The sequence below is a fragment of the Microcaecilia unicolor genome, chromosome 9 (assembly GCF_901765095.1).
Source record: "Microcaecilia unicolor chromosome 9, aMicUni1.1, whole genome shotgun sequence".
In the NCBI taxonomy this organism is placed as follows: Eukaryota; Metazoa; Chordata; class Amphibia; order Gymnophiona; family Siphonopidae; genus Microcaecilia; species Microcaecilia unicolor.
Window position 1 is genome coordinate 58,122,112 of NC_044039.1, and position 21,039 is coordinate 58,143,150.

Genomic DNA, 21,039 nt, shown 5'->3' on the forward strand with positions numbered 1-21,039 from the left:
TGTGTTTCCACCCAAAACCTTCTGATAGCAGGACATCAACCTTCACCTTGAAGACACCAACTTAACAAATGTATGTGAATGCAAGGACTTCCTCCAACTATGGGAGCTTCACTGGCCAATTATGCAACCCACCCATATTTGTCCCAAAGGACAAAGGAAACATTCTACTTACTCCTTTACCTAAAGATGCAAAGAAAATTATAAATGACTTAACCAACTACCGTCCAGTAGCATCTATCCCACTGATAACCAAACTTATGGAGGGCGTAGTGACGAAACAACTCATGAACTACCTAAATAAACACTCAATTCTTCACGTATCGCAATCAAGATTTCAGGCGAACCACAGCACCGAAACAGTGCCAGTGACTTTAATGAATAAATTTAAACAAACAATTGCAACTGGCAGCAACATACTTCTCTTACAATTTGGCATGTCCAGTGCCTTCGACATGGTCAACCATGGAATATTATTACATATCCTAGAATACTTTAGAGTTGGAGGTAATGTTCTTAACTGGTTTAGAGGATTCCTGACCACAAGATCATACCAAGTTACAGCTAACACGGCCATTTCAGCCCCCTGGACACCTGAATGTGGAGTCCCCCAAGGATCCCCCCTCTCACCAACCCTCTTCAACCTAATGATGACACCACCAGCCAAACTACTAACCAATCAAAACCTCAACCCATACATATGGTAAAATTATGTATAATCATACCTGATAATTTTCTTTCCATTAATCATAGCTGATCAATCCATAGACTGGTGGGTTGTGTCCATCTACCAGCAGGTGGAGATAGAGAGCAAACTTTTGCCTCCCTATATGTGGTCATGTGCTGCCGGAAACTCCTCAGTATGTCGATATCAAAGCTCCATCCGCAGGACTCAGCACTTAGAGAATTACACCCACGAAGGGACACTCTGCCCAGCTCACCACCGCCGAAACGGGGGAGGGGAATTAACCCAGCTCATCCCCACACAAGTGGGGGAGGGGAATCCGTCCAGCTCATCCCCGCGGAGCGGGGAGGGACACCACACCCGCCGATGCGGGGGGATCTGGCTTATCCTGCAACCGCAACCGCGGGAGGAGCTGACTGACCCTAACACCGCCGAAGCGGGAGGGGTACAAAGCTGCCCTACAGCCGCACGAAGCGGGAGGGAGTGCCGGCAGAATTTATGTCTCAATCCAGCCCCGTAAAACGGGGGGGAGAGGAATGCAGCAGCTCACTGTAACACAAACTCGTCTCAACTCTTGAAGAATCCAAGTGAAAAAACTTGAACACGAAGTCTTTCTGAAGTAACTGAAGACTAAACTTGAACCTGAAATGCAACCAGAATAAAAACAGTACAGATATCTGGGAGGGGCTATGGATTGATCAGCTATGATTAATGGAAAGAAAATTATCAGGTATGATTATACATAATTTTACCTTCCATATCATCAAGCTGATCAATCCATAGACTGGTGGGATGTACCGAAGCAGTACTCACCCAGGGCGGGACATTGAAATCCCTGACCTCAACACTGAAGCTCCAAACCGGGCCTCCGCCCGTGCAGCCACCGTCAAACGGTAATGCTTGGAGAATGTATGAGCCGAAGCCCAAGTTGCCGCCTTGCATATCTCTTCCAAGGAGACGGATCCGGCCTCTGCCATCGAGGCCGCCTGAGCTCTCGTGGAGTGAGCCTTCAGCTGGATAGGCGGCACCTTCCTTGCGGCCACATAAGCCGCTGCAATGGCTTCCTTGACCCATCTTGCCACTGTAGGCTTAGCAGCCTGCAGACCCTTAAGAGGACCTGCAAACAGGACAAACAGATGATCCGATTTCCGGAAATCATTGGTCACTTCCAAGTATCTGATGATGACTCGCCTCACATCCAGATATTTAAGAGCAGAGTACTCCTCTGGGTAGTCCTCCCTACGAAAGGAAGGGAGACAGAGCTGCTGATTCACATGGAAGCGAGAAACAATCTTGGGCAGAAAGGGAGGCACTGTGCGAATAGTCACTCCTGCCTCAGAGAACTGCAGAAAAGGCTCTCGACATGAGAGCGCCTGGAGCTCGGAAACTCTTCTGGCTGAAGTGATAGCCACCAAAAAGACTGCTTTCCACGTCAGGTCTTTCAGAGATGCCCTTGACAAGGGTTCAAAAGGCGGCTTCTGCAATGCTCTTAGCACCAGGTTGAGATTCCACGCAGGCACCACTGAGTGCAGAGGAGGGCGCAGGTGATTAACTCCCTTGAGAAAGCGCACCACATCTGGCTGCGAAGCCAGGGAAGCACCCTTCAGGCGGCCCCTGAAGCAAGCTAGAGCCGCTACCTGGACTTTAAGGGAACTGAGCGACAGGCCTTTCTCCAGACCTTCTTGCAGGAACGCCAACACTGAAGAAATTGGAGCAGTGAAGGGAGAAAGTGAGCCTGCTTCACACCACGCTGCAAAGATACGCCAAACCCTGGCGTAAGCAGTAGAAGTAGAGCGCTTCCTCGCTCTTAGCATAGTGGCGATGACCTTGCCTGAGAAGCTCTTCTTCCTCAGACGCTGCCGCTCAATAGCCAGGCCGTAAGACCAAAGGGGGAGGGATCCTCCATCACCACGGGACCCTGATGTAACAGGCCCTGCTCCACTGACAGCCGCATAGGATCGTCGACTGAGAGCCTGATCAAGTCCGCATACCAGGGACATCTGGGCCAATCCGGACCCACCAGGATTACCCTGCCGGGATGCTTTGCCACCCGGTCTAGCACCCTGCCCAACATGGGCCAGGGCGGGAACACATAAAGGAGCTCTTGTGTCGGCCACTGTTGGAGAAGAGCATCTACTCCCAGGGATCGAGGGTCCCGTCCTCTGCTGAAAAAGCGCGGCACTTGGCAATTGGCCGATGACGCCATCAGATCTAGGCTCGGCTGGCCCCAGCGCTTTGTGATGTCCAAGAACGCCTGAGCAGATAGTTGCCACTCTCCGGGCTCCAAGGTATGGCGACTGAGAAAGTCCGCCTTGACATTCATGACTCCGGCAATGTGGGCCGCTGAAAGCTGCTCCAGGTTCGCTTCCGCCCACTGGCAAAGATTCATAGCCTCCTTGGCTAGAGGGGCGCTCTTGGTACCTCCCTGGCGGTTGACATAGGCCACAGCCGTGGCATTGTCTGACAGGACCCGTACAGGCTTCAACACCAGTACCGGGATGAACTCCAAAAGCGCCAACCGAATGGCTCTGAGTTCCAGGAGGTTGATAGACCACTTTGCCTCTGCAGGAGACCAGAGCCCCTGCGCTGTCCTTCCCAAGCAGTGGGCTCCCCAGCCCGACAAAGAGGCGTCCGTCGTGACGACAATCCACTCTGGGGTCACCAGAGGCATTCCCGCAGACAACTTGTCTGTCTGCATCCACCAGCTCAGCGCCTTGCGCACTGCTGGGTCCAAGGGAAGGCGCACAGCATAATCCTCCGACATCGGAGTCCAGCGCCGCAGCAAAGATTGTTGAAGTGGTCTCATATGAGCCCTGGCCCAGGGCACTACTTCCATCGTGGCCGTCATAGAGCCCAACAGCTGCACATAGTCCCAAGCCCGAGGAGGAGAGGCTACTAGGAACTGGTCCACTTGAGCCTGAAGTTTGACAATCCGATTGTCTGGCAGGAACACTCTGCCCACTTGGGTGTCGAATCGACCTCCCAGGTACTCCAGGGACTGAGTCGGGCGCAGCTGGCTCTTCTCCCAGTTGATGATCCATCCCAGGGAGCTCAAAAGAGCAACTACCCGGTTCACAGCTTTGCCGCACTCTGCATAAGAGGGGGCTCGGATCAACCAGTCGTCCAGATAAGGATGGACTTGTACCCCTTCCTTTCGTAGGAAGGCCGCGATGACCACCATTACTTTGGAAAAGGTCCGCGGAGCAGTAGCCAACCCGAATGGGAGGGCTCTGAACTGGAAGTGTCGTCCCAGGACTGCAAAACGCAGAAAGCGTTGATGAGGAGGCCAGATGGGAATATGCAGGAACGCTTCCTTGATGTCCAAGGATGCCAGGAACTCTCCTGCCTTCACTGCCGCTATAACAGAGCGGAGAGTCTCCATGCGAAAGTGCCGCACTTTCAAGGCCCGATTGACCCCTTGAGGTCGATGATAGGCCGGACAGAACCTCCTTTCTTTGGTACCACAAAGTAAATGGAGTAACGTCCCTTGCCAAGCTGACTTTCTGGCACCGGAACGACCGCGCCCAGGCGGATCAGATTGTCCAAGGTCTGCTGCACTGCCACAGCTTTGACCGGAGACTTGCAGGGAGAGAGTACGAACCCGTCTTTTAAGGGTCGGCAGAACTCTAGCTTGTAGCCGTCTCTGATGACTTCCAGCACCCACGCGTCTGAAGTTATTGTGGTCCACTCGCCCAGAAACGAGGACAGCCGTCCTCCAATCTGCACTGGGGCGTGGACCAAGGCCCCGTCATTGGGTACGAGACCCTGGGGGAGGACCGGAGGGAGCACCTCCAGGACGGCGGTCTCTGCGAAAGGAATGCTGCTTGGGTGGAGAAATTCCTCTTGAAGGAAGAAGGGGCAGAGGAGCCCGACTTGCCCGGGCGGTACCGACGGGCTTCCTGCAACCGTCCTCTGAAGGTACCGGGACGAGTACTAGCCCGAGCCCTGACCTCTGGTAATTTCTTGCCCTTAGACGTGCCGAGATCGGTCACGATTTTGTCAGCTCGACCCCAAAGAGCAGCTTGCCTTTAAAAGGCAATTGAGCCAGGCGGGATTTAGAGGCGTGGTCAGCAGACCAATGTTTCAGCCAAAGCCACCGCCGCGCAGAGATTGTCTGAGCCATGCCTTTAGCTGAGGCCCTCAAGACATCATACAGAAAGTCTGCCAAATAGGCTAAGCCCGATTCCAGGGCCGGCCAATCAGCCCTCAAGGAATGATCCGAGGGGGAAGCCCGCTGCACCATAGTCAGGCATGCCCTGGCCACATAGGAGCCGCAAACTGAGGACTGCAAACTTAAAGCAGCCGCCTCAAAGGACGACCTTAAGGCCGCCTCCAATCTTCTGTCTTGGGCGTCCTTTAGGGCCGTGCCACCTTCCACCGGCAAAGCCGTTTTCTTAGTCACCGCAGTGATTAAAGAATCCATGGTAGGCCACAGAAAGGCCTCACGTTCACTCACAGCCAAAGGATAGAGGCGGGACATAGCCCTAGCCACTTTAAGGCTCGCTTCCGGGACATCCCATTGAGCCGAAATTAAGGTGTGCATGGCATCATGCACGTGGAAGGTTCTAGGCGGGCGCTTCGTCCCCAGCATAATGGCAGAGCCAACAGAGGCTGAGGGAGAGACGTCCTCCGGAGAGGAAATCTTCAAAGTGTCCATGGCCTGTAACAACAGGTTGGGCAAATCCTCTGGGCTAAAAAGCCGCGCTGCAGAGGGGTCATCCGCTCCATCCGAGCGGGGATCTATCTCCTCTAAGGAATCCGCAAAGGACCGTTGGGAGACCTCAGACACGCTGCCCTCATCTACATCGGAGGAGACAAAGTCCTCCAAGGCCTGGGAATCAACCCGAGGGCGTTTACCTCTGGGAACCTCAACCTCTTTACCAGAAGAGGGAGCAGGGGCAGCGTTATGCATGAGGAAAGACTGATGCAGCAGCAAAACAAACTCGGGGGAGAAACCCCCCAGACTGTGCACTTCCGCAGCCTGGGCAACAGCCCTAGACGCACCCTCAACCGGCGCTCGCAAGAGCGGGGGAGAGACATGCTGCGCATCCAAAATGGCGTCCGGCGTGACACTCCGCGAAGGAGCCGCGCGGGAAGAACGGCGCTTAACTTTAGCCGCTTTTGTGCCGTCGCCCAAATTAAGGGCGTTCATGGCATTAATGTCTCCAACCTCAAGGGCGGCCCACGAAGAAGCCGTCCGAGCCGCGTGGCCGGCCAAGATGGCGGAGGCGAGGAGCGGGGGATGGGCGTTTATGGCGGGAAAAACCGCCACGCCAGAGGAAGGACCGGGACATTCATCGGTCACTAAACTGTCACCCATCAAGGGCGAATCAGCTGTAAAACCCCCGCATCCCCTCTAGAAGCGCTCCAGCGATCCGGGGAGCGACCCTTTGCGCCCTCGCCCTCCGACGCCATGTGCCATGAGGAGAAGAATCAGGGAACCCCCTGCCTGCTATAAAAAGGTAAAATTACCTGCTTGCCGCTCCGAGCTGTAACGAACTGGTGTCCCAGTGAGTAGCTGCAATGAACGTTTAAATAAACGTCGAAATAAACGCCTTTAAGGACGTTTAAAACTTTTTTTTTTTTTTTTTTTTTTTAACGGAGCCAGCGGGAGGGGGGAGAAAAGGAGGGACCTGGCACCACCAGGTTTGCACTTGCTCAAAAGAGCCCTCAACCCCAGGCCTCAACAAAACCTAAGGATTAGGCTTGGAGGCCTAGCCAGAGCTGCTGCTGTGTGTGACCACCACCTGCTGAGATAGAGAACATACTGAGGAGTTTCCGGCAGCACATGACCACATATAGGGAGGCAAAAGTTTGCTCTCTATCTCCACCTGCTGGTAGATGGACACAACCCACCAGTCTATGGATTGATCAGCTTGATGATATGGAAATGCAGATGACGTCACGATCTACATCCCGTTTAAAAATGATCTAAAGGAAATCACCAATGATATCAACCAAAGCTTCCAAATTATGCACTCCTGGGCGGATGCATTTCAGCTAAAACTTAACGCAGAAAAAAACACAATGTCTTGTACTCACCTCACAACATAATACATGTAAGTTCACCGCCATAACCACATCTAACTTTTCCCTCCCCATCTCAAACACTTTGAAAATTCTTGGAGTTACTATTGACCAAAATCTCACACTCGAAAACCACATGAAGAACACAACCAAGAATATGTTCCACTCCATGTGGAAACTCAAAAGAGTAAAACCTTTCTTCCCAAGATCCATTTCTCGCAACCTGGTACAGTCAATGGTACTAAGTCACCTGGACTATTGCAACGCACTCTACACTGGCTGCAAAGAACAGACTGTCAAAAAACTTCAAAACAGCCCAGAATACCACAGCCAGACTCATATTTGGAAAAACAAAATATTAAAGTGCAAAACCCCTAAGAGAGAAACTCCACTGGCTCCCACTAAAAGAACGTACTGCGTTCAAGATCTGCACAACTGTTCATAAAATCATTTACGGAGATGCCCCAGCATACATGTTAGACCTCGTGGACTTACTACCTCCCAGAAATGCTAAAAGATCTGCCCGCACATTTCTCAATCTACACTTCCCCAGCTGTAAAGGATTAAAATACAGATTAACTCATGCGACCAGCTTTTCCTACGTGAGCACGCAACTGTGGAATGCACTACCAACTAACCTGAGAACAATCAATGAAATAACTAACTTTTGCAAATCTCTGAAAACCTCTCTCTTCAATAAGGCCTATCACGAGAATCCATAGCCTAAATATAACACTTCACTACTTCACCCTCTGTAAGTCTTCCTCTACAACTGTTTGCTGAGCTCTTTTTTGTTATCCTTAATCTTTTGTAACACCAACTGTATCTTTTACCCTGAAATGGTGATGCCATAACAGGTCTTTGTAAGCCACATTGAGCCTGCAAATAGGTGGGAAAATGTGGGATACAAGTGCAATAAATAATAATAATAATAAAATACTTAGCAAGTTTGTCTGCAGATGGGATGTCTGTATTCGATGTAGTGACCAAGTTGGTGACTAGGAGTTTGTTCACGAGTTGGTATAATTTCTTCGTGTCTTTGTAATCTGTCCCTATTTTAGTTTTATAGTATAATCTTTGGTCTGTCTTATTGCGTATTTGTATTTTCTTTGTGATTTTTTCCATGTGTTGAGTGTGTGTTTGTCTTTTGTTTTTCTCCATGCTCGTTCGAGTTTCCTGGATTGTGTTTTTAGCTTTTTCAGTTCATCATTGAACCATGGTATCGAGTTATGCTTATGAAGTTCTTGTTCATAAGGGCGAAGTATTTGGAACTATTGGTGGATGGATATAACCTATTAGTCTGGACTGGTCTGGTATAAATGACAAAGAAGCTGTTGTGTTGTCTGGATCACATTCAAAATTGGGCTAAAATTAAATACAAATTAAACAATGGTTTCACAATTCCAATGTTATTGCTCTAGACACAATAGTCTTCTGGTTTATATCTTCCTGTAGAGAGTAAATCCAGGGTACTGGGTATTATCCTGGATTCATCTTTAACTTTTAAAGCACAAATAAACCATTTATGGCAGAAAACGTTTTACAAACTTAGGCAGTTAAGGTACAGCAGATCTTATTTTGACCAGTCTACTTTTGCTTTGCTTGTTCAGGCGCTTGTTCTTTCCCAAAATGATTATTGTAATGTTCTCTGTTTAGGATTATTGTCTAAGTTGATGTCTAAACTACAACTCATTCAGAATACATCCATGCGGCTAATTTTAAGTTTAAAAAAGTTTTATAGTATTACTCCAGCGACATTCCATTGGCTTCCAAAACAGAAATGAGGTTTATTTAAAGCTACTTGTTTGTTATTCCAAGTGATTTATGGTCTCACTTCAGAGTAGTTAGTAAATCTGTTTAAAGATTTTTTTAGTTGGTTTTTCAATACGGTTAAAACAATCTTTAATATTGTGTTCTCCAAGTGTGAAAAGTGGTCATAGATTATTATTCATTTTTGGAAGGAATACTTCACCTGGCTTAGTACGTCTAGAAACTTCTTATATTGTGTTTAGGAAAAAATTGAAAAAACTTTTTTGACGATTTTTTATTGCTGCACTCGCTGTTTGCATGTTTTATGAAACGTTCAATTGACTTGTTGTAAACCGTAATGAACCCTTACAGGGGCTATGATGGTATATAAACAATAAATTGATATTAATAAAGAAAGCTTCTTTATGTGAATTGCTGAAAAAGAATGCCTATAAGATCCTTACCAGATGGTATTAAATACCTGCTAAATTGAAAACAATGTTTCCTTCAGCTTCTGATGTATGTTGGAGGTGTGGTTCAGACAGAGGAACCTCTTTTCATATATGGAGAAAGGGAGAAGATCCAGGAGTTTTGGATAGCAATCACGAGGCGTGTGTCTGTTGCTCTGGAATTCGCTTTTCCCAGGAATCCTAAGAAGTGCCCTATTTCTAATCTTTGTTTCTTATCTAAACTACTAGAACAAGTTGTCTACTCTCATCTTAATCCTTTTGCTGAAGATACCCTAAAATCTTCCATCCCCGCCAGGCAGGCTTCCGCCATCACTATGACACAGAATCTGTCCTAGCCTCTCTAGTTAGCGATTTTCATTCGACGCTCGATAAACACAAAATCTCACTTTTGATCTCACTTGATCTCTCTTCTGCATTTGATGTTGTCTATCACTCTCTCCTTCTTCATCATTTTTCTGAGGTTGGTATTTCAAACACTACTCTGGCTTGGTTCTCCTCTTTTCTATCCTATCGCTTTTTCTCTGTTTCTGTTGGGTCTTCCACTTCAAAGCATACATCTCTTCAATATGGAGTCCCTCAAGACATGAATGTGAACTTCTGTATTTATGCAGACGATATCCTCCTGGTTTTTCCTTTCACCCTTCATCATATCGATCTCTCTAAAGTACAATTCTATCTTGACACCATTTTATTATGGCTTACTGAACACAGATTCAACAACAGATAACACTGTTGTTTGTTGGATTATGGGCCCCCTTCTAACCCCTGAAATACCTTTGATCTTTTTTAACTGATCAGTTCAACCAATTACCTCCTTCCGTTATCTGGGGGTTATATTAGATTCACAACTTTCTTTTTCCCAATACATTTCCACCGTTCTTAAATCAGGTTTCTGTTCTCTATGTCGACTCAGTTCCATTTGCTCTTATTTTAACTTTTCAACTTTACACACTTTGGTTCATGCCTTTGTCATTTCCAAACTTGATTATTATAACTCTATATATGCAGGCCTTCCACACTCTCAGTTGAAAAGACTAAGAACTGTCCACAATTCAGCTGCACGCTTCCTTTGTAGTGCCAAACATTACGATCATGTCACCCCTTTGTTCCATCAGTTCCACTGGCTGCTTTTTCCCTTTCATTCTTTTTTTCAAAATTCTCTGCTTGGTCCATAAGTCATACCATACTTATGGTCTTCTCTCTTTTCTTTCAACATCGATGATTCCTTATACTCCTACAAGATCTTTACGTTAATTAGATTTTCACTGCTTAGTTCTCCCGACTCTAAATCCGCACATCTAGAATCCACCCGACACTCTGCCTTCTATTTCCTAGGACCCAAACTGTGGAATGATCTACCTCCTTCTATCTGCTCAGAACCCTCTTTGAAGAAGTTCAAGACCTTACTTAAAACTCACTCCTTCTCATGTGCATTTGGCATGCACTCACAGTGAAGCTTTATTTCTCGACTTGAGTTGCTGACATAAGATGTTAAATTGAATTTTGTCTGTTTCTTGTGCATGTTTATCTTTCCTATAAATAATGGAATTCTGTTTCCTTTCGATTATTTTATACATCTATTTTTGTTTTTGTAAACCACCCTGACCTGAGTGGTATAACAAATTTTAATCAACATAAACATACTTGGGTAACCGAAGAGGACTAAAATGGCAGAGAAGATTAAAAAGGATGTACCTTGCAATGGCTAAAAGCAAGATTGCGGCCAACTGGAAACAAACAATGGGGCCCACAATAATAGACTGTTTTTTAAAATTAAATATTGTTGGAGAACTGGAGAAACTTACAGATAAAGCGGTTGGGTCAATGATTCTACAAGGGAAGAATGGTCTCACCTTTGGTAAATGGTTAAAGAAGTGAGGTGAATTTGGGGGGGGGGGGGAGTGGTAGGGGAACTGAGAGTCATTGTGTACCTGGAGGTGTGTATGATAACTGTTGCTGGGGAGATGGGGGGGGGATATTGGGGTGAGGTTATAATGATAATTCTCTTATAGTTTGGTATAGTTGTATCTTTCTATTTTGTACTTTATGCCTTTAATAAACACATAGTTTTACAAAACAAAATGCTCTATGGGCTAGATTTACTAAAGTGAGCTATGGCATTATCACGTGCCAATCAGTATTAATGAATATTATTTACCACAAATCATATTTTATGCAGTGGAGTGGGACCTATTTAGTAATAACATGTGTTAATGGCATTAGCACAGTTTAGTAAATTTAGCCTTATGTGATGAATTTTTGTTATGTCAAACTTTGGCTTCTGCAAAACAATTTCTGTATTCTTACCTGCCTTATGTTAGAATCTGTTATGTGTCCTTTCAGACTCATTAGCTTGATCAATTTATCTTTTATATTTGGAGGCAAGGTTTTAATGTCTTCAACATATCTGGAAATGTTGCTCGTCAAGCAAAGAAGGCATCTAGAATAAATATAAGAAACATCATTGTTACAAAGATCACTTCAAGACGGTAATTACATTTTCAATGGATTTAATACAGCCATGATCAGGCGCTTTTTAAATATTTACAAAATAAATATTTTCTTACAGTATTTCTTGGAATTTAGATCTGAGGTATCAAACTGCAATCCTGGAGAGCCACTAATCAGTATGGTTTTCAAGATATCCCTAATGAATATGCATACATGAAAAAACCTAAATACCCCAGATTGTCTTGAAAACATCAAAAAAGAAAAAGCGATCTGGGTGTTAAATAAACAAAAAGTAATCAAACTAACTCATAATATAAATATATGATGTGTGCTCAGAACCCAGTGCTACCCAACCAGGGTAACACCCACCAATCCCATCATTGCTTACAAAATGAAGTTCAAAAAAATAATTTACAAAATTCCCAGAATACAGTTCAAGGCTCTTCAGATTAGCAAGCGACAGATGAAGGGAGATATGATTGAGGTCTACAAAATCCTGAGTGGTGTAGAACGAGGAGAAGTAAATCAATTTTTTACTCATTCCAAAAGTACTAAGAATAGGGGATACTCAAGGAAGTTACATAGAAATACTTTTAAAATAAATAGGAGGAAATGTTTTTTCACTCAATGAATAGTTAAACTACTCTTTGCCAGAGGATGTGGTAACAGTGGCGTATCTGGGTTTTAAAAAGGTTTGGACAAATTCCTGGAGGAAAAGTCCATATTCTGCTTTTGAGACAGACATGGGGAAGCACTGCTTGCCCTGGGATTTGTAGAATGGAATGTTGCCACAATTTGGGTTTCTGCCAGATACTTGTGGCCTGGCTTGGACACTGTTGGAAACAGGATACTGGGCTAAATGGACTATTGGTCTAACTCAGTATAGCTACTCTTATGTTCTTATGTTATGTTCTTATATATCAACCTGAAAGAATCCACAATGTTGCATCAAAAATCATCAAATGCTGTTTATATCTTCCAAAAAAAAGTTTTTAATTATAAGAACCACTTATTTGAGAAATGAAAATATCCATCGGCCAAAAAGGCAAATCTTCTTAAGGAAATGAACTCCTCAACCGTAGACGGAAAGCCTGTGATGGGTAGATGAGTGTTCCATTGTCCAGGCAGGTATTTAGTGCTTATAGTGTCAATGAAATAATCCCAAACACAAGCTGTATTTCACAATAATGCTTCCTTAAAAATTAAAATCTGAGCCAAAAAAAATATTTTTCAAAAAACAAACATTCACAACACTTTCATTATATTATCTTACCATATTAATCATTCTCTGAAAGGCATAGTCCCTAGCGGTGCACTCTCCCGATCTGACTAGTATAACGGATCAAAAATGCCAACAATTTAAGTTGAATTCACCCCTGATGACACTACACCAGGACCAATGCTGATAGGTGGGTGAAAAACCATGGGTCAGTCATTTACTAGAGAGACTTTGTGGTGAATTGTGGTTTGGAATTTATTATTGCCATATCGTATTAAAATGTTCAAAAACTGAATTATTGAATACGTTGGCTCAATTTGTGATTCTTCAAAATTTTTTCAAATTTGATGACCATCCTTACAGATCAAAGGAGTGGCGATGGAAGCAATGGTGGCTCCCTCAGCTGTTTGTTTATACATGCAACAATTTGAATCTGAATTTATTAATGGTTCTCCATTCAAGTCTCATACAGTCTATGGAAACATTGCATAGACAATGTTTTGTTAATTTGGTATGGAAATCAGTCATCAATACAGCAGTTTCCGGACTATGTAAATTCTTCTAATTCACATATTAAGTTTTCCTTCAATGTTGGGGGTCATCAAATTCAATTTTTAGATATTTTAATATGTTAGGACGATAATAAATTCCAAACTACAGGAAGAAAACAGAAAAACCAGCTCAGATATGATATAGAAGTGTATTTTCAAAGCACTTAGACTTACAAAGTACTTAGACTTACAAAGTTTCATAGTATCCTATGAAACTCTTGTAGTGACATACAATCCAGAGCTGGAAAAACTGAGGAAAATCATAAGAGATCTACAACCTATACTCCAGGAGGATGAATTACTGAAAGCGATATTCCCATCCCCACCAGTACTGGCCTTCCGACAGCCACCCAACTTAAAACACAAGCTAATCAGAAGTAAACTTCCATCACAGACTGAAAAGGAACAGAAGGGCACACTTCCCTGTAATTTATCCAGTTGCAAACTATGCCAAAATATTTCACAGGACCCCAAAGTCATCCACAAAGGAAAGATATTCAACATAAAGGGATCTTTCACTTGCTCATCTTCCAATGTGGTATATATCATTCAGTGTAAAAAATGTAACGAAGGATGCTATATTGGAGAAACAGGCCAGATGCTTAAGACAAGATTCAATTTACATAGACATCACATGAACAATACTGGTGCCAGTAGGGTTCCCACGCCTGTTGGTCAACATTTTACAGGACCAGGACACTGTACCAGTGACTTCACAGTGAGAATCCTGAAAGGTAACTTTAAAACCATACAAGAACGTAAGACCTTTGAAGTCAGAATGATTGAATATTTTAACACCCAACAGAAAGGACTTAACAAGAATCTGGGGTTCCTAGCCCATTATAAACCATAAAGCTGTATTTCTCTGTTGATCACCCCACCCCTCAATTATCCACACCCATCCTGTTAGAATATCAATGATATGCTTTGATGTCCCCATGCATACCTCGTACCCACCCCCATCCTCCCACCCTGTCAGACTGTCATAGTAATGCTTGAATGTTTTCACTTATATACACTGTCAGCTAGCACATTTGCTTATTTCTGATCTGACGAAGAAGGGCAACCTTCGAAAGCTAATCAAGAAATGTATTAAGTTATGTCCTTAAGATATGTATTAAGGTATCATCTTATTTTCTTTTCCATGTTTTATTTTGTTTGATTTCTATTGATAACCTTAAGAGTGGACTAACACGGCTACCACACTCCTCTACTATGAAACTTTGTAAGTCTAAGTGCTTTGAAAATGAGCCACATAAGCTCTGGAGTAAGTACACACAGGAAATCCAATACGTTAGCATTTAACTTTCAAAAAGGAGACTATGATAAAATGAGAAGAACGGGAGGTCAAAAATTTACATCAGACATGGATGCTCTTCAAAAATACCATCCTAGAATCCCAGGCCAAATATATTCTGTCTATTAAAAAAGGAGGAAGGAAGACAAAATGACAGCCAGCATGGTTAAAAACCAAGGTGAAGGAAGCTATTAGAGCTGAAAGAAAATCCTTCAGAACATGGAAGAAGGATCCAACTGAAAATCATAAGAAACTACATAAAGAATGGCAAACCAAATGCAAAGCGCTGATAAGGAAAGCAAAGACAGACTTTGAAAAGAAGACTGCATTGGTGTTACGATTCTGCCCATGTTTCATGCTCTCAGTCATCTCGCCGCCTGGTGGCCGGTCCTGATGGTTGCATTGAACTGGCTGGTTGATGTCACCCGTTCCAGATTTCAGCCCTGAGCCTCAGCTGCTGCTGGGCTTATTAGCTATTCTGAGATCTTTCTGCTTTGCCTTTGCATCGCCTAAGGCCCTGAGGTTTGTTGGAGTGCTGTTTGCACTTCTGCTCAGTCTGGTTTCTGGTTCTGATTCTTGTCTTAGTTAGTCTGTGGGTAGTTAGATTAGGATTGTTTGAATGCTAGTCTTGTCTCTGGGTTTTAGTTTTGTGTTTAGTCTTTGTCTGTTTGTGTCCTTGTGGCTGCTCTGCAGCTTTTAGTTCTGTATCTTGTTATTCAGTGTTTTGTTCCCTGTTTTAGTGGCTGCTTGCAGCTTCCTGTCCTGTCCTTTAGCTTATCCTTTCCCTGCCCTGCTGTCCCTGTATACTCCTTTCCCCTCTGGCCCTCAGTCCCTGTTCAGCCTGAGGGGTATCCAGTCCTGCCTTGCCCAGTAAGTCCTGCTGGCCACTTGCAGCCAGGGGCTCAACTCTTGGTGAAAGGTGGCCAGGTGCAGGTGAAGTCTCGCTGTTTGTCCAAGTTCTGCCTTGCCTCTGGTGTGCGGTGGTTTTGCCTGCCGCTCCTCGGCAGTGGCCCAAGGGCTCACAAATCCAGTTCCTGCTTGGGGTACGTGACAATTGGAGGCAAAAATGCACAGTAAAAACTTTAGGTATTTTAAAAGGAAGAAGCCAGCAAATGAATGGGTTGGACTGCTAGATGGCCGAGGGGTAAAAGGGGCACTCAGAGAAAACAAGGCATTAGCAGAGAGAGTAAATGAATTCTTTGCTTCAGTATTCACTGAGGAAGATGTAGGAGAGATATCGGTGCCAGAAATGGTATTCAATGCTGATGAGTCAGAGAAACAATCAAATCTCTGTAAACCTGGAAGATGTAATGGAGCAATTTGACAAATTGAAGAGTAGCAAATTGCCAGGACTGGATGATATACATCCCAGAGTATTGATATAACTGAAAAATGAACTTGCAGAACTATTGTTAGTAATATATAATTCATCTTTAAAATCAAGCACCATACAGGAAGATTGGAGGGTGGCCAATGTAATGCCAATTTTTTTAAAGGGTTCCAGAGGTGATCCAGGAAATTATAGATCGGTGAGCCTGATATCGGTGCTGGGCAAAATGGTAGAGACTATTATAAAGAACAAAATTTCAGAGCATATTCAAAAGCATGGATTAATAAGACAAAGCCAAAATGGATTTATTGAAGGGAAATCTTGCCTCACCAATCTATTACATTTCTTTGAAGGGGTGAACAAACATGTGGATAAAGGTGAGCCAGTTGATATTGTGTATCTGGCTTTTCAAAAGGCGTTTGACAAAGTACCTCATGAAAGACTCCAGAGGAAACTGGAGAGTCATGGGATTGGACGTAGTGTCCTATTGTGGATTAAAAACTGGTTAAAAGATAGAAAACAGAAGGTAAAATTATGTATCATACCTGATAATTTTCTTTCCATTAATCATAGCCGATCAATCCATAGACTGGTGGGTTGTGTCCATCTACCAGCAAGTGGAGATAGAGAGCAATCCTTTTGCCTCCCTATATGTGGTCATGTGCTGCCGGAAACTCCTCAGTATGTCGATATCAAAGCTCCATCCGCAGGACTCAGCACTTAGAGAATTACACCCACAAAGGGACACTCTGCCCAGCTCACCACCGCCGAAACGGGGGAGGGGAATCAACCCAGCTCATCCCCACACAAGTGGGGGAGGGGAATCCGTCCAGCTCATCCCCGCGGAGCGGGGAAGGGACACCAAACCCACCGATGCGGGGGGGATCTGGCTTATCCTGCAACCGCAACCGCGGGAGGAGCTGACTGACCCTAACACCGCCGAAGCGGGAGGGGTACAAAGCTGCCCTACAGCCGCACGAAGCAGGAGGGAGCACCGGCAGAATTTAGGTCTCAATCCAGCCCCGTAAAACGGAGGGGAGAGGAATGCAGTAGCTCACTGTAACACAAAATCGTCTCAACTCCTGAAGAATCCAATTTAAAAAACTTGAACACGAAGTCCTCCTGAACAGGAACTGAAGACTAAACTTGAACCTGAAATGCAACCAGAATATAAACAGTACAGATATCTGGGAGGGGCTATGGATTGATCGGCTATGATTAATGGAAAGAAAATTATCAGGTATGATACATAATTTTACCTTCCATATCATCATGTCGATCAATCCATAGACTGGTGGGATGTACCGAAGCAGTACTCACCCAGGGCGGGACATAGAAATCCCTGACCGCAACACTGAAGCTCCAAACCGGGCCTCCGCCCGAGCCGCCACATCCAAACGGTAATGTCTGCAGAAGGTATAAGCTGATGCCCAAGTTGCCGCCTTACAAATCTCTTCCAAGGAGACGGACCCGGCCTCTGCCATCGAGGCCGCCTGTGCTCTAGTGGAGTGAGCCTTCAGCTGGATAGGCGGCACCTTCCCCGTGGCCACATAAGCTGCTGCAATGGTTTCCTTGACCCATCGTGCCACTGTAGGCTTGGCAGCCTGCAGGCCCTTACGAGGACCTGCGAACAGCACAAACAGATGATCCGACTTCCGGAAATCATTGGTCACTTCCAAGTATCTGATGATGACTCGTCTCACATCTAGATATTTGAGAGCAGAGTACTCCTCTGGGTAGTCCTCCCTACGAAAGGACGGTAGACAGAGCTGCTGATTCATATGGAAGCGAGAAATAATCTTGGGCAGGAAGGAAGGCACTGTGCGAATAGACACTCCTGCCTCAGTGAACTGCAGAAAGGGCTCTCGACATGATAGCGCCTGGAGCTCGGAAACTCTTCTGGCTGAAGTGATAGCCACCAAAAAGACTGCTTTCAACGTCAGGTCTTTCAGAGATGCCCTCGACAAGGGTTCAAAAGGCGGCTTCTGCAAGGCTCTTAGCACCAGATTGAGATTCCACGCAGGTACCACTGAGTGCAGAGGAGGGCGCAGGTGATTAACTCCCTTGAGAAAGCGCACCACATCTGGTTGCGAGGCCAGGGAAGCACCCTTCAGGCGACCCCTGAAGCAAGCCAGAGCCGCTACCTGGACTTTAAGGGAACTGAGCGACAGGCCTTTCTCCAGACCTTCATACAGGAACGCCAACACTGAAGAAATTGGAGCAGTGAAGGGAGAAAGAGAGCCTGCCTCACACCACGATGCAAAGTTACGCCAAACCCTGGCGTAAGCAGTAGAAGTAGAGCACTTCCTCGCTCTCAGCATAGTGGCGATGACCTTGTCTGAGAAGCCCTTCTTCCTCAGACGCTGCCGTCAATAGCCAGGCCGTAAGACCAAAGGGGGAGGGATCCTCCATCACCACGGGACACTGATGGAACAGGCCCCGCTCCGCTGGCAGCCACAGAAGGCCGTCCACTGAGAGCCTGATCAAGTCCGCATACCAGGGACGTCTGGGCCAGTCCGGACCCACCAGGATTATCCGGCCCAGATGCTTTGCCACCCGGTCTAGCACCCTGCCCAACATGGGCCAGGGTGGGAACACATAGAGAAGCTCCTGTGTCGGCCACTGTTGGAGAAGAGCATCTACTCCCAGAGATCGAGGGTCCTGTCCTCTGCTGAAAAAGTGCGGCACTTGGCAATTGGCCGATGACGCCATCAGATCTAGGCTCGGCTGGCCCCAGCGCTTCGTAATGTCCAAGAACGCCTGCGCAGATAGCTGCCACTCTCCGGGATCCAAGGTATGGCGACTGAGAAAGTCCGCCTTGACATTCATGACTCCCGCAATGTGGGCCGCCGACAGCTGTTCCAGGTTCACTTCCGCCCACTGGCATAGATTCATGGCCTCCTTGGCTAGAGGGGCGCTCTTGGTACCTCCCTGGCGATTGACATAGGCCACAGCCGTGGCATTCTCTGACAGGACCCATACTGGCTTCAACGCCAGGACCGGGAGAAACTCCAAAAGCGCCAACCGAATGGCTCTGAGTTCCAGGAGGTTGATAGACCACTTTGCCTCTGCAGGAGACCAGAGCCCCTGCGCTGTCCTTCCCAAGCAGTGGGCTCCCCAGCCCGTCAAAGAGGCATCCGTCGTGACGACAACCCACTCCGGGGTCAAAAGAGGCATTCCTGCGGACAGCTTGTCTGGCCTCAGCCACCAGCTCAGCACCTTACGCACCGCTGGATCCAAGGGAAGGCACACAGCGTAATCCTCCGACACTGGAGTCCATCGCTGCAGCAGAGAGTGCTGTAGAGGTCTCATATGGGCCCTGGCCCAGGGCACTACTTCCATCGTGGCCGTCATAGAGCCCAACAGCTGCACATAGTCCCAAGCCCGAAGAGGAGAGGCTACTAGGAACTGGTCCACCTGAGCCTGAAGCTTGACAATCCGATTGTCTGGCAGGAACACTCTGCCCACTTAGGTGTCGAAACGAACTCCCAAATACTCCAGGGACTGAGTCGGGAGCAGCTGGCTTTTCTCCCAGTTGATGATCCACCCTAGGGAGCTCACAAGAGCAATCACCCGGTCTGAAGCTCTGCCGCACTCTGCATAAGAGGGGGCTCGGATCAACCAGTCGTCCAGTAAGGATGGACTTGTACTCCTTCCTTGCGTAGGAAGGCCACAATGACCACCATTACTTTGGAGAAAGTCCGCGGAGCAGTAGCCAACCCGAACGGGAGGGCTCTGAACTGGAAGTGTCGGCCCCGGACTGCAAAACGCAGAAAGCGTTGATGAGGAGGCCAGATGGGAATATGCAAGTAAGCTTCCTTGATGTACAAGGATGCCAGGAACTCCCCTGCCTTCACTGCCGCTATAACAGAGCGGAGAGTCTCCATTCGGAAGTGTCGAACTTTCAAGGCCCGATTGACCCCTTTGAGGTCGAGGATAGGCCGTACAGAACCTCCTTTCTTTGGTACCACAAAGTAAATGGAGTAACGTCCCTTGCCAATCTGATCTTCTGGCACCGGAACGACCGCACCCAGGCGGATCAGATTGTCCAAAGTCTGCTGCACTGCCACAGCTTTGACCGGAGACTTGCAGGGAGAGTGCACAAACCCGTCTCTTAAGGGTCGGCAGAACTCTAGCTTGTAGCCGTCTCTGATGACTTCCAGCACCCAAGCGTCTGAAGTTACCCTGGTCCACTCGCCCAGAAACGAGGATAGGCGTCCTCCAATCTGCTCTGGGCCATGGACCAGGGCCCCGTCATTAGGTACGAGACCCTGGGGGAGGACCGGAGGACGCACCTCCGGGACGGCGGTCTCTGCGAAAGGAATGCTGCTTGGGGGAGAAGTTCCTTTTGAAGGAAGAGGGGGCAGAGGAGCCCGACTTGCCCGGGCGATACCGACGGGCTTCCTGAAACCGTCCTTTGGAGGAACCAAGGCGGGCACCACTGGCCCGAGCCCTGACCTCCGGTAACCTCTTGCCCTTAGACGTGCCGAGATCGGTCACAATCTTGTCCAGCTCAACCCCAAAGAGCAGCTTGCCTTTAAAAGGCAACTTAGCCAGGCAAGACTTAGAGGCGTGGTCAGCAGACCAATGCTTCAGCCAAAGCCAGCGCTGTGCACAGACTGTCTGAGCCATGCCTTTAGCCGAGGCTCTCAAGACATCATACAGCAAGTCTGCCAAGTAAGCCAAGCCCGATTCCAGGGCTGGCCAATCAGCTCTCAAGGAAGGATCCGAGGGGGAAGCCCGCTGCACCATCGTCACGCACGCCTTGGCCACATAGGAGCCGCAAACTGAGGCCTGCAAACTTAAAGCAGCCGCCTCGAAGGACGACTTTAAAGCCGCCTCCAGTCTTCTGTCTTGGGCGTCCTTTAGGGCCGTGCCACCTTCCACCGGCAACGCTGTTTTCTTAGTCACCGCAGTGATTAAAGAATCCACGGTAGGCCAAAGAAAGGCCTCCCGTTCATCTTCAGGCAGAGGATAGAGGCGGGACATAGCCCTAGCCACTTTAAGGCTCGCTTCTGGGAAATCCCATTGAGCCGAAATCAAGGTGTGCATGGCTTCATGCACGTGGAAGGTTCTAGGCGGGCGCTTCGTCCCCAGCATAATGGCAGAGCCAGCAGAGGCTGAGGGAGAGACGTCCTCCGGAGAGGAAATCTTCAAAATGCTCATGGCCTGCACTAACAGGTTGGGCAAATCCTCTGAGCGAAAGATCCGCGCTGCAGAGGGGTCATCCGCTCCATCCGAGCGGGAATCCATCTCCTCCAAG

General features: G+C 46.9%; 1 protein-coding gene across 2 annotated transcripts in view; it reads right to left on the reverse strand.

Annotated features, from left to right (window-relative positions):
• AMN1 (antagonist of mitotic exit network 1 homolog) overlaps positions 1-21,039 on the reverse strand; it is a 625,623-nt gene that overhangs the window by 539,780 nt on the left and 64,804 nt on the right. For both annotated transcript variants that reach the window (XM_030215496.1, XM_030215495.1), the window contains exon 2: positions 11,236-11,368. In XM_030215496.1, coding sequence (XP_030071356.1) covers positions 11,236-11,368 — 133 coding nt within the window. The remainder of the gene's footprint in view (positions 1-11,235; positions 11,369-21,039) is intronic.